Source organism: Piliocolobus tephrosceles, unplaced genomic scaffold, assembly GCF_002776525.5.
Source record: "Piliocolobus tephrosceles isolate RC106 unplaced genomic scaffold, ASM277652v3 unscaffolded_20, whole genome shotgun sequence".
Lineage (NCBI taxonomy): Eukaryota > Metazoa > Chordata > Mammalia > Primates > Cercopithecidae > Piliocolobus > Piliocolobus tephrosceles.
Window position 1 is genome coordinate 3442356 of NW_022302087.1, and position 13346 is coordinate 3455701.

At 36.6% G+C, this 13346-nt stretch overlaps 1 protein-coding gene across 11 annotated transcripts in view; it reads right to left on the reverse strand.

The window, feature by feature from the left end:
• The window catches only part of LOC113225265 (HMG box transcription factor BBX), a 271898-nt gene that overhangs the window by 70423 nt on the left and 188129 nt on the right, over window positions 1-13346 (reverse strand). For all 11 annotated transcript variants that reach the window (XM_026456848.2, XM_026456866.2, XM_026456862.2 and 8 more), the window contains 2 exons: window positions 11090-11285; window positions 6944-7011 (listed from right to left, as the gene is read on the reverse strand). In XM_026456848.2, the coding sequence (XP_026312633.1) occupies window positions 6944-7011; window positions 11090-11285 (264 nt within the window). The remainder of the gene's footprint in view (window positions 1-6943; window positions 7012-11089; window positions 11286-13346) is intronic.

Below are 13346 nucleotides of genomic sequence, written 5' to 3' on the forward strand. Positions count from 1 at the left end.
CTCTGAGAGCCCCAGGAGGATACTCAGTTTCATCAGTGCAGGCTAGGGACTCATGGAGGGTATGTGATTGTAAATCAAGCTGGGTAAAAGGACCCAACTCTCTGGGCTTGAGCCCCACTGTAGACAGATGGTAGAGGCTGGGCTCTTTGGCTGGATGGGCAGCTCCAGCCAAAATGGGCAGTGAAGAGTGACACAAAGGGGGAGCCACCCAAGAAAAGAGAAAGCTCAGAGAGCTCATTTCCTTTTCAGGGTCGAATTATAAGTAAGCTATAAAACTTTGAGAAGGGAATAAAAGTTTTGATGAGGTTCAGGTAGGGCATTGGGGCAAGGAGTTTGGAATTCAATGGATTAAAGTATTCTGGAATAGTCCAATACAGTAGCCTAAAGGAGGCACATATCTAATTAATTCAAACACACCAACAAGTAGGAACATAAATTGCCTCATTTCATTGATGTTAGAAATTAGAATAAAGAAAGTGAAAAGTTTCCATTTTAATTAAATCTGTATTTGTTTAAAATTGTTAAAAACTCAGCATTTAAGATGTGGACATAATCATTCCTTTATTCAACAAATATTGGTAAAAATCAACTTTTCTCTGTCTCAGATTTTGCCTATCTCATCATTTAATGAAAAATGATGTGGCTTTAAATCCTACTATTATGAATTTCTCATTCTATGACCTTTGAGAAGTTATTTCACCTCTCTGACCTAGTTTCCTCATTTATAAAATGGGGAAAATAATAAACCAGCCTCATAGGGTTCTTGAGAGAATGAGTTACTCAATGTCAACTGTGAACACAGTGCCTGGCCCCAGAAAGCACTCACAAAATGCCCCTGCTCTGGCAGCGATGAGCTTCAGTAAGGGTGCAGCACAGGTCACCACGCAGGAGAAGTAGCCAGAGCTAAGGTTAGATGGGCAGAGGCGGAATCATCAAGGCCCGTGTGTGCTGCAAGAAGACTGAAGCTAGTCCTCCCGGGCTGGAATCCCAGTTCTGCCACTTTGTAGCTTCACCATCATGGGCTGTTACTTTACCCTTTTCTGCCTCTGTTTCCTCATCTAATGGTAAATATTTACTTATAAGGTAAATAAGACTTAACTCACAGAATTGTTCCAAGGATTAAGTTACTCGTATGTAATACACTTAAGAATTGAGCCTTGGAAAAAATGTTCAATACATGTTAGTTGTGATATAATAACAACTATTCTCCAGGCAAGTGGGTAGACCTGCTGCAGTTTAAATCTTGTCATTGTTTTTGATCCCAACTTTCTTAGTCTTCCAGAGACAATACTTACATATAATATAATAAGAAATTTTTTTAAATATAAGACACTATACAGTTCATAATAAACTCTAAAACAAAATATAATCAGTGTTAGGACAAGGTATGAAACTAACAATATGGGATATGAGAGATTAGAATAAGGAGGGAATTGAATTGGCTCAAGCAACCATAATCACGAAGGACTTCCCAGAGGAGGTGACAGATTGATATTACAAACTTACAAGGCAAAATATATTTATTACAGGTTCAGTATCCCCAATCCAAAAATCTGAAATGCTCACAAAAATCTGAAACCTTCTGAGTGCCAACATAATGCTAAAGGAAATGCTCACTAGAGCACTTCAGATTTCATTTTTTTTGGATTTGGGATGCCCAAAAGGTGAGGATCATACAAATATTCCCCCCCAAAAAACCCTCCAAAAAACTGTAACTGTGAAGTACTTCTGGTCCCAAGAGTTTTGAATAAGCAATATTTAACCTGTATTTTTGGATTTTAAGAAATTTTGATATATAAGCTTTAAACATTTTTAAATGGGCAGATCATGGTGAACAAATGAAAATCAATGTGATTTCCTTTTAAGCTAGAAGTATCATGTGAAGAATTTGCTATATCTAAAAACTTGAACCTTAAAACAGTATCAGCTTCATGCTGTCTGGTTTGTTCCCTGATGTGCCTTATACATAGAAGGCATTCAATAAACACTTGTCATGTAATTAAATGTAAGAAAAGATGGCACATAGTTCGGCACTGTTCAATTCTCAGAGAACATGACCTTTATAGTCCTTTTATGGAGGTATGCCATCATCTATTAGCATCTTCTCCACTAACCTGACACTAACTCAGCTACTCTGCTGACTTTGGACTTCCCATACTGATTTCTCCCAGATACTAAAAAACTGTCTCCTTCTTGAGCACCTGGTGATAAAGACAGTAAATTGTAACTGTAATTTCTGCTAAGTTTTCAACAGACAAGGAACTCTCTCTCTCTCTCTCTCTGTGTGTGCGTGTGTGTGTGTGTGTGTGTGTATGAGAGAATGTATGCTGGTAAAGCATATTACAGCCTGCGGGAGAAATGTCTGATATAATTTAAACTTGCAAGTTGAATATGAAATGCCTAGAATAACTTAACTAATGGCAATAATATTATATACCTGTAAGAATTATTTGCAGGAGAGTTAAAAGTGCCTTACAGGTTTTATTTAATTAATCTTCACGTAGCCTTGAGATTTGAAGGCAAGCAGGTATTATTAGTAGCTCCATTTCATGGGATGGAAGGCAAAGAGAAAAGTGGCTTGATCACTACTTTACTGTCATTATCTGTTGGCTCCAACAAAACAGGCATTCAAAAAATCACAGACCCAAAGTCTAAGGTACTTCTCATATATTTGAAAGTCTGGCTTCAAACAGTCATTCAACTACATAGATATTGATACCTTCAAAGCTTTTCATCAGCTATAATTAATCTGCCTAACTTATATTCTACTTTTCTCCAACCACCCTCCCGTTCTGTTCTAGCCAAGATGAATTTATGTTGCTCACTTAGGTCTGATACTGGATGTCATCCTTTCTGAGATTAATCCAAGCTGTTGTATACATGATATGGTGAATAACTGCCCCTTCCACAATCTGAATTATATCACTCCCTGCCTTGTTTTTTAAAATTTAATTTAGCTTTCCATTTTTATTAAAGTAACTAACAAATATAACAGATTTCTAGTCCTGGAGATTACTTCTAGAAATTCTAGATCAAGTACTGACAATTTATTGTATTTTCATCTTTAGATAACTCTCTGGTATGAAACACAAGGGCTTAATTATCTGCCTTCTCATTAGTTCTTCCCTGAGTTTGATGTGAACATGATTACTTTTATTTGTTCTGCATTTTTATTTGTTTCTTTAAAGTTAAAAAAAAAAAAAAAGAAAAGGAGACATTCATTTAAACTTCTGGGCATTCTATTGAATAGAGAGGCTCTCATCTCTGCTGCAGCTCCCTATCAGCCTATTTTTGTCTGGCACTTACATTTTACAGATTAAACAACTACATTTGATTTCTGATTTAAATAATTTGCTGTAATCTCATATTCACTGGACACACTCCTTTCCATTTCCTTTATTATTATGGGGTTATTTACTAATGAGACTTCTATGCTTCTATTTTAAAGGGTCTCGGTAGTGATATGCTTAGTCTGCTATTTTGAGCCAGGAGTCACTCCTTTATGTCTTTCTTTCTCAGTATATCGATTTTGCTTCCTCAATCAATAAATTCTCTAACAACCAACATTGTTTTAAATAATTTATCCCAAATAATTGATGTATTTCAACGTACTCTGGGTATAAAAAAACAAGGCCGACTATGTGAAAGTAAAAGAAACAAAACAAACTATCAAAATGCATCCATTTGCTTCATCACAGACCCAGTTACCACAATGAGACTATAGAACCACGCTAGGCTTAGTAACAGTGGCACATAAAAAATGTTGAAATAATAATGCAAAAAATCTATTATGGTAGATTAAGAATTGATCAGGAGACAGACAGAAAGAGAATACACAACATTTTCTTTGTTATTATTTGCCCGGTGATATCTCAAGAAATTATAATTTCTCTCTAAAACTCTAAGTGCATTTCAGGCAGATCTAGGAAGCAGTATAGGCTTTTAATCTGGGACTTTATTATTTCAGTTCAGTAAGCCTCTCTACCTTCTAGAGATGCTTTTTTTTTTAAAAGAAATCTATTCCCTATGTTAAAATTTTCATATTTAAAAAATAGTCTTTTGAGGACTTTTTCTATATGGTTAGGTCTCAGGTCAATGAACAAAAGAAAACCTTCTCTGTTTAAGAATAATATTTGAGAATAAGGGTTCTGTCATGGCATTTTTAAAAGCGATTATGATTAGACCATTTTTTGGTGGCAGAATTTTTGTAAAATGTCACTTTGGTCTTACCTCACAGTACCAACAGACTTTACAGTAATTTTTCTAAATGTCAGAAATATGAAATTTCTGTATTTCTCTTATCTCATTATCCTGCTAGTCTTCTTAGGGAAACATAAGTACATATTTATTACATTTATCTCATGTTCATCTGTCTATGTATATAAGCTCTTAAAGTTCTATGATCATGTCTACATATCTGGAATAAGACTTCACACAGAAATTCGGGTGCTAATGCAGTCTACTGAGAGCTGTGAAGTAAATTCTCAAACCACCTATATTTAGAGACAGCATTATTTTATACAACTTTCACTGTTTAAATATCTCAAGATTATTTTCAATAATGACCTAAATATCTCTGAGATGGGAAATACTGAATATGAAGAAAGAGTTGTGCTCTTTGAAGTGGTTCGTAAAGACCTAACTGCTACCACCTTCTTCCTTAGCATAGATTCTCTTCTCCCATTATGGTTCCCTTCTTTCAATCATTTAGCTTTCTTTGATTCTTTAGCTTGAGAATTCTCAAAACATTTCCACTTCAGAGATAAAAAGGTCCACCACTGTATTGAGTTGCATGTGTCAAAACTCTGCCTTCTTAAGAAGGAGTAGGAGAACTTCACATTGAAAAGAGCCCAAAAGGCAAACTTTAAGCAAAAAGGGGAAAAAGAAACCACGCTTTTCTTTGACTAGCATCCATGAGTTCTACAGATGTTGATTTATTTACATTTGTACTTGAAGTTTAAAAAGAACACTAAATAGATGTTGGGAATGAAACACTAGATAATTCTAATAGTTAAGAAAGATGATGCTGGCCGGGCGCGGTGGCTCAAGCCTGTAATCCCAGCACTTTGGGAGGCCGAGACGGGCGGATCACGAGGTCAGGAGATCGAGACCATCCTGGCTAACACAGTGAAACCCCGTCTCTACTAAAAAAAATACAAAAAACTAGCCGGGCGAGGTGGCAGGCTCCTGTAGTCCCAGCTACTCGGGAGGCTGAGGCAGGAGAATGGCGTGAACCCGGGAAGCGGAGCTTGCAGTGAGCTGAGATCCGGCCACTGCACTCCAGCCTGGGCGACAGAGCGAGACTCCGTCTCCAAAAAAAAAAAAAAAAAAAGAAAGATGATGCTGGCTTTCACAATTCAATGCATGCTTGGAAATCATCATATTGAGTCAGACGTGTTGAAAGGTCAAGTGTATATTATTACTCCAACATTCACCTTTGGAACATGCTTGGGATACTCTACACCTAAGTGAGAGTTTGATCTGTTAAGAGGTAGCAGCAATGTGTTAGAAAGTGAAACGATGCCTGACAATGCTATTATGTTAGAAACTACAAACATGATGAATAACGAGTATGCAAAGGCACAAAGTGACAGGTATGCTTTTCCAGCTGAAGATTAGCAGAAAGTAAATAACTACCAGTGTATTTTTGTACACATTTGTACATTTCTTGCTGCACTGAAGTGAACAGAATCAAAATAATTCCATTAAATTGAATATATAGTCAACAATTGTGGATCCCAAATGTAAACTATAAAAAATAAAAACCTTTTACAATGTAAATAGGTTATTATCTAATTATATTTCTACAAAAACCACTATTTAATAGCCTTCAAGTATATAAGTATGACACAATCACAACTAAAAAAGAAAGTAAAAAATATGACCCAAAATAAAATTGAGTCATTGTTATTTGGCCCTAAACAACAATTCTGGTTGGGGATTGAAAACTTTCCATCTCAAAAACCTGAGTGTGGTAAAATAACATGACCTGTAGGGTAATTCAGTTGGCCTCTGTTAAACATCTCTGGGAAATAGGGGAATTCTACAAATGCAGACTGTGCATGGTTAACTGCCACTATCTGCCCATCAAAATCATACCTAAAAATGTTTAGTCAAAGCAGTCTAATAACTAGATCATGAAACCAAGGTCATGAAAGCTTAGGTCCTTTTTCCATTTTAAAGATTACAACAGGCTAAGCACAGTGGCTCATATTTGTGATCCCAGAACCGTGGGAGGCTAAGATGCTTGAGCCCTAAAGTTCGAGACCAGACTGAGCAACATGGCAAAACCCTGTCTCTACACAAAATACAAAAATTAGCTGGGCTTGGGGGTACATGCCTGTAGTCCAAACCACCCAGAAGGCTGAGGTGAGAGAATCACCTGAGCCTGGGAGGTCGTGATCATGCCACTGCACTCCAGCCTGGGCAACAGACTGAGACCCTGTCTCAAGTGGGGAAGAGAAAGAAGAATAAAACAATCCTGAAATGCCATGTTTCCTAATTTTCAAAACAGCTGTTTGGAATTATTCAGGTACCAGAGACACTGACAGTTGCGTATTTTTAGCTATCATCTTCCCACTAGCATGTGAGCATCACCAAAGCAGAGAATGTTTCAAATAAATGAATTACAGCACCCAACTGATATAACCATGACACAGTCATGGCAAACACCAGTGATTTATATATTGCATTACTACAGCTTTACATGTAGGTTCAGAAAACCTCAACACCTGACTTGTGTTTATATCCTCATCGCCTTATTTACACCACTTATTTTACACTCAACACACAAAATACACAGAAAGATCTTAAAGAGAAAGATTATAAAGTTTGTTCATGAGCTATAAACAGTGAAAATGCAGAATGAACAACGTAAACAGAATGTAACTGTGTTCCCAACCCGCAACATGAGCAGGGTGGAGATGGAAAAGGGCTGGCTTACCTCTGGTGTGCCAAGAGCATGTTCTCCAGCTAACAGCAGCATACTCAGGCCTCCCATTTGAGTAGGATCTAAATAAGTCAAAAACAAATCATCAACTTATAAGCATAAAGTATGTACAATCCACAGAGTCAAAAAGAATACCCATAAAGACTAGCAACGAGAAATCCAGCAGAACCACATATAACTTTTTCTAAAAAAACTTTAAAAAACCCTTTATGCAACAATAAGCTGGCATATATGTGCTTAGTGCTCATACTTTGTAAGCCTCTTGAATACCACTCTTGTCTCACCATTCCAACAGCACTTTCTTTAATACCACTGCTGTCTGTAACATTAATTTATCTCCTAATGTAATGTTTCTTTCCTTACTGCTTGGGGAGTTAAGATTTTTTTAAAAAAGAGTGTTATTCTTAAATTATTAATTCTGTCATGTGAAATCAGGACTAATTTTAAAATAATAGGCTATCAGGTAACTAGAGAACAGAGAGAAGTTTTCCAATCACGCCTGTAAAATCTGGTAGGTTTTATTCAAATAACCTTTCTTTAAAGTTTTAAAAATAAATTTACATTTACATTGTTCATTTAATTTTTTAGAGACAGGGTCCCACTCTGTCACCCAGGCCTGGAGTACAGTGGTGCGATCTTAGCTCATTGTAGCCTCAAACTCCTGACATTAAGAGATCCTCCTGCCTTGGCCTCCCAAAGTGTTGATGTGTTTTTGACATTTTAAATCTTAGGGGTAGTCAAACACATGCCCAAAGTACCTTCAAGGTATGAAATTAATGCTTTTTATGTTATCAAAGGTCTTTGTTTTCACTATTTCAAGAATAAATATAAACAGAGAAAATAAAAACAGCAAAGTGGTAGATCTATAACCCAGGCTGTATTTAAACAAAGAAAGCAGACTTGGGAATAATGGCTCATGCCCGTAATCCCAGCACTTTGGGAGGCCAAGGCAGGAGGATCTCTTAATGTCAGGAGTTTGAGGCTACAGTGAGCTAAGATTGCACCACTGCACTCCAGGCCTGGGTGACAGAGTGGGACCCTGTCTCTAAAAAAATTAAATGAACAAATAGAAAATAAATAAAAACAAAGAAGTTATCAAAGAAAAGGCACCTGTGTCCTATAAGTCTGTCCTGAATTAAAATTCAGAAGTGTAATGAAAGAACACACATAAAAATGCCTAACTCGGCGTATCTCCTAGTGCATATAAGGTCCTCAATCAATGTATATTTAATTTTAGTAATCTACAATTGAAAATGAGGATCAGTCATAATGTTGCACAAAGAAATTTAGTTGTTTCTTTTCTTTATTGGGTTAAAGATAGGTCCTTAAGTACATCTTTGTATACAACCTGTCTTAGGAACTCATAAAACAACTGTGACTACATGTTATAAATAGTTTTTAAAAAAATTGCAAAAAAAGTTCTGAGGTAGTAAAAAAAATGGATAGGGGTTGGAGGAAGAGGTCATTAGAGGAAAAACTATGTTACCAAAAGATCAGGGGGTCAAAAAATAGCTCAACATTGGAAGGCAGCCACATAGGAAGACACAGACAGAGAATACGCAGACAAACAGTAGCCGATTTGATGAAACAAGGCTCTTTGGTATTGTTTTAAGACTCCAACTTTAACTAAATGTTAAGTTTAAGAACTACTGTGGCTGCAGAAATAGATACTTAAATCTACTTAAAAATTAAGAGGGGGAAGTGAATTTGCTAGAAAATAAAAGTTTAGTTTGGTTCTTTAGAAGAGAAATACTTTTGCAGCTGTCATCCTAGAGATCAGGAGGATTGGATGATAGCTTTCTAAAGATAAAAATGTGTTAGTTCAAATTACAAAGTAAAATAGGAACATGATTATGTGATAATTTATATACCAATGTGACTTTGCAATAAGTTTGCTATATAGATACTAAAACATAGGCCAAGAAATTACCAACATCCTTTATATTAATTCATACTTATATAATGTTATTTAGAACTATCAAAAACATATTCACATACATAGGATGCTTTCTTTAGTGCAGTTCAATGAAAGGGCTTGCACTAAATTACAATATACACAGCTTTCCCCTCTTGGAAATCATACATTTGGTAATATGGGGTTACTCAGAATTGCAAAATGTCATGTGACAAGGACTACCGGGCAAACAAAACAAGAGATTCCATTTTGAGGAAAACAATCTGGCATTTAGAAGCCCCCTATTGTCTCTTAGATTCAGATGCCTAAGCACCAGGTTTTAATTAAAGACAAATTAGTTCACTTTCATCTTGTTGAAAATGAACATACCTGGAAATATCAGATCAATGTTATCCACTATATGCAAACCTATCAAGAGTTCTGAACATGGATTTGCAACATATAACCCAAGCCATTATATAATGAGATAAATGCAAGGAAGGTGTTATTCTTCTTTCCTGTACTTTCTTTTGAGAACACGTATCTTAAATACTGATCTGTAAAGATCCTGTTTGAAGTCTGGGTTCGACTTTCAATTTGCAGGTAAAAGGCAGATTAATAAATAAAGTGTCAGAAACGGTGCTACAAAAAAGGTATCTTTCATAGCTTTCTGTAGTTCACCCACAATTGTTTTATGGTTTGTGAAGAGATGTATGCAAAAAAAAGCCAACAACAACAACAAACTACATACCCTGATCTAGATTGAGAACCGGGAAAAAAAGCAATGGATGTTACATGATGACCAAAGAAATTCAGCTGGAAGCCAGTCATCTATATACTCTTTCTGGGTTCTGATAATACAATATTTTAGAAAGTACTCCAACTAATACAACCTGGGAAGTCCAGAAAGCTCACCAAGACTATCTAATAACAAGTGGTTTGAAGATAAAATTGTACAAAGTGACAGCTAAAGCAAGGACAGATATCTATGTCTGATTCTTCTGGGACATGTAGAAGCATCATTTTGGGAGCTTATTTAGAATGACACTACAAACACCCACATAGCAATCACCTGAATCCTTCCCCACCACCCCGCTAGAATGCTGCCATTATGTTAGACTTCATTTTTTAGAGGCAGGGTCTTGCTCTGTCACCCAGGATGGAGTGCAGTTGTAAGGTCACAGCTCACTGCAGCCTCGAACTCCTGGACTCAAGTGATCCTCCCATCTCAGCCTCCCAAGTAGCCAGGACTATAGGCACATGCCACCACACATGACTGATTAAAATAATATTTTTTGTAGATTATATAGAATACTGCCACATACTTTACATACTATGAATCACACATTGACCTATAAATTCTTGTTAAATTTATTGGTTATTAAAAAAATGTGTTATCACAATATCACTCAACCTCTTTCCACAACCTTTCCATATGCAAATAGCTCAATACTCTGATTTGGAAGAAAATTTGCTTCTAATACCAAAATAGGAACCCTATAGCTCAATTGCAGCGTCACTGCCTTTCCCCTGCTCAATCTGCTAATTTCATCTGGCAAACTCCTCTTTTGATTACTGTATTGCAATAGCTAGGGAAGACAGAGCCACTTGCATGTGAATATAAGAACTTTATTTCATAGTAATAAATGATTTAGCATACCTTACCACCCAAAGAGCACTAAAGGTCCCACAACAAATGGCACCGTCTGGAATTTTAAATTTGTCTGACCCATACATGAATGGACATGAGAAGAGGCAGATAGGATGGGAATTCTAAGACATAGCTGTCAGGTCCGTCCCAGATTTGTGATGTACTTGTTCATATTCGTGCCCTCAATGTTTCCAATACCCAGATGATCTACATGACTGTGGCTTTTTAAGTGGCATGGTAACTAAGGTGCATACTGGGATGGCTTACTAGTGTGTATGTGTGTGTAAGCCGTTCTGTGAACATAAAATTTCCAAGGCTCCTAACAATCTCCATGTTGCTGTCTACTTTTCCATACTGTCAATGTCAGGAATTCACATATATTTATAATGACACTACCACTGAGGCTATATATCCTTTTTTAAATTACATGTATTCTATATATATCATGATCCAATGCTTGAAAATATGCTATATCTTTGCCACTGCTTAATATTGGTCATACATTTTGTCCCCCTGCCCCCTGTATTATTTAAAATGCTGCCAAAATGTATTGCCCTGTCCTTAAAGAACAGGTGGAAATAGTGTCTCAACTCACCAGCCATTCCAAAGTTAAGCTGAGGCATTTCTTCAGTCTTTGCTTTCTTGGGGCTTGGCAAGTCTCTTGAAGAGTCAGATGGGAAGGCCCAAAGTTTCTTTCGTGGATTGACAGTGGGTGTTGGGGATTTCACAGGCTTGTTTGTGGTAGGACACCATTTGTAGCCAGGATTTGCTTTCATAAATGCATCTTTATACTACAAAGAAAAGGACAGACAGTAGATTTTAATTAACAAATAGACTGAAAAAGTTCTAAGGGCTGTCACCCCATTCCCCTATTTAGATACCAAGTGAGAAAAACAATTTCGGTGACTTCTGTGGCTCTCCTTGTAGAAGAATGACAATCTCAGCATAGGGTTCTAGAGATAAGACATTGAGTTATCTAATCAATTTATGGGAATAAGCATTCAGAAGCTGTATACTTTGTGTTCTTTAATCCTCAACTTTAAAAAGTAGTATCCAAAAAGCTTTCTGACCTTGGTGGGGAGAGGGAGTTGTTTATAATGGAATGAGCCTAGGGCTCTGGAGACAGAAGCAGGTTCAAACCCTCAAACTTCCACTTAGGGCTACAGTAACCAAGGAAGAGAAGGTAGCTTCTCTGGGCCTCAACCTTAGATTCCATAAACTGAGACCAACGCCACCAGTGCCGAGGGTTGTTGGAAGCAGTGGTGCATAGTGCATCAACCATTTCTTTAGCTAGCTGTGGACATTAAGCAAGTTATTAAACCTTTCTCAGCCTCAATTCCTCCACTTACAAAGTGTAACCACACTTGCCACTATGCCGGGGTCTGTAATGAGCATACATAACTGAATATATAAACAAGCTCTAAGAGCGCTGATATGTGATGTTGCAATAATCCATCACAAACTTGGTCTTACTTGGAGATTTCAACCTTCACTGACAACATCCTTCTCCTTCATTTTTCTGTGGCTTGCTCCTGTTACCATTTCTCTCAATTCTGCTACCTTTTATCTCTTGCATGACAATAACATGAAGCAAAATACATTTATTGCTATTCGTTACATATTGCCAAAAGTTATCTGTTAAGAATGTATTTTCCACATATTCTTCAATTTTTATTATTGCTAGATATTTTATTAAATTAATACAATTCATTCAATCCCATAAGCTTGCCTTTTAAAATGGTAACTTAATGTGTGACATTAACTCATTATAACCTCCAAACAGCTTTTAATTTTACCCAATAGTTTGAAAAAGGTCCTTTATCCTTGGTATGTACTTTCCTTATACCAAAGATATACTTTTTTTTCTATCATTTCCCTTTAAATCACATAAACGAAAACTGTGATGTAGATAATTATGCAATGTTAACTGACAATGGTGTAGAATTATTTCATGTTATCTTAACTCAAAGTTTCTGAATAATCCATTTTTTTTTTACCTGTAAGATACATATGCCTATTGATACATGGATACATGTAGAAGGAAAGTAAGCATAAAAAACTGTAGAATACAGTCCCATTTTTCTTACAAAAATAATTAAAATTGGACACAAGGCCAAACTAGAATTTACCATCAAAAAGCAGAACGTGTTAGGAGTTATCAAATGTGATACAAGAGACACACTATTACAGTGCATTCATGTGCATGAGGGATTTACATATTAAGCTGAGGCAGACAAATAGCTCTGCCTGCTGTCTGGAAGTGGAAAGTGACAAATGGCAGGGTGAGGTGAAAATGGAAGTAGCAGACGCATGCATCATTATTGTGTCCCAGTAAAAGCACACAGGCCGGGTGTGTCAGATGAACAGTCACTTGAACAAAGGTCACCACTTTATAAAGTGTCAAAAGACTTTCAAACAAATTGATTAACATATCTGTCATGATAAATAAAATTATCTATTTTTGGGGGGGGAGTAGTTAAAAAATTTTAAGAAGGAAGTCATAATTGTGAAAAATGCTAGACAGGTGTGGTCACCAGAACGATGGCCAGCATCAACTAATTTTAAAGCACCAATCATACCAACAGAGTCCAGCTTAAACTAAATTACAATGGGGAGCTGGTGCTGAAAATCACATAGAGCAGTTATAATCACCACATCCCAATTTCTCTTGCATGTATTCCACTCACCTATCCACATCTCAAATATTCTGTGAGCACTGACTAGATGACAGACACTTGCTAGACACTGGGGAGAGAAAAGAGTATGAATTTGATGGAGTCCCTGTCTTCATATTGCTTACAGTCCACAGTTTACAAAAAAATATATAATTTCTTTTCACACATGGTCCATAA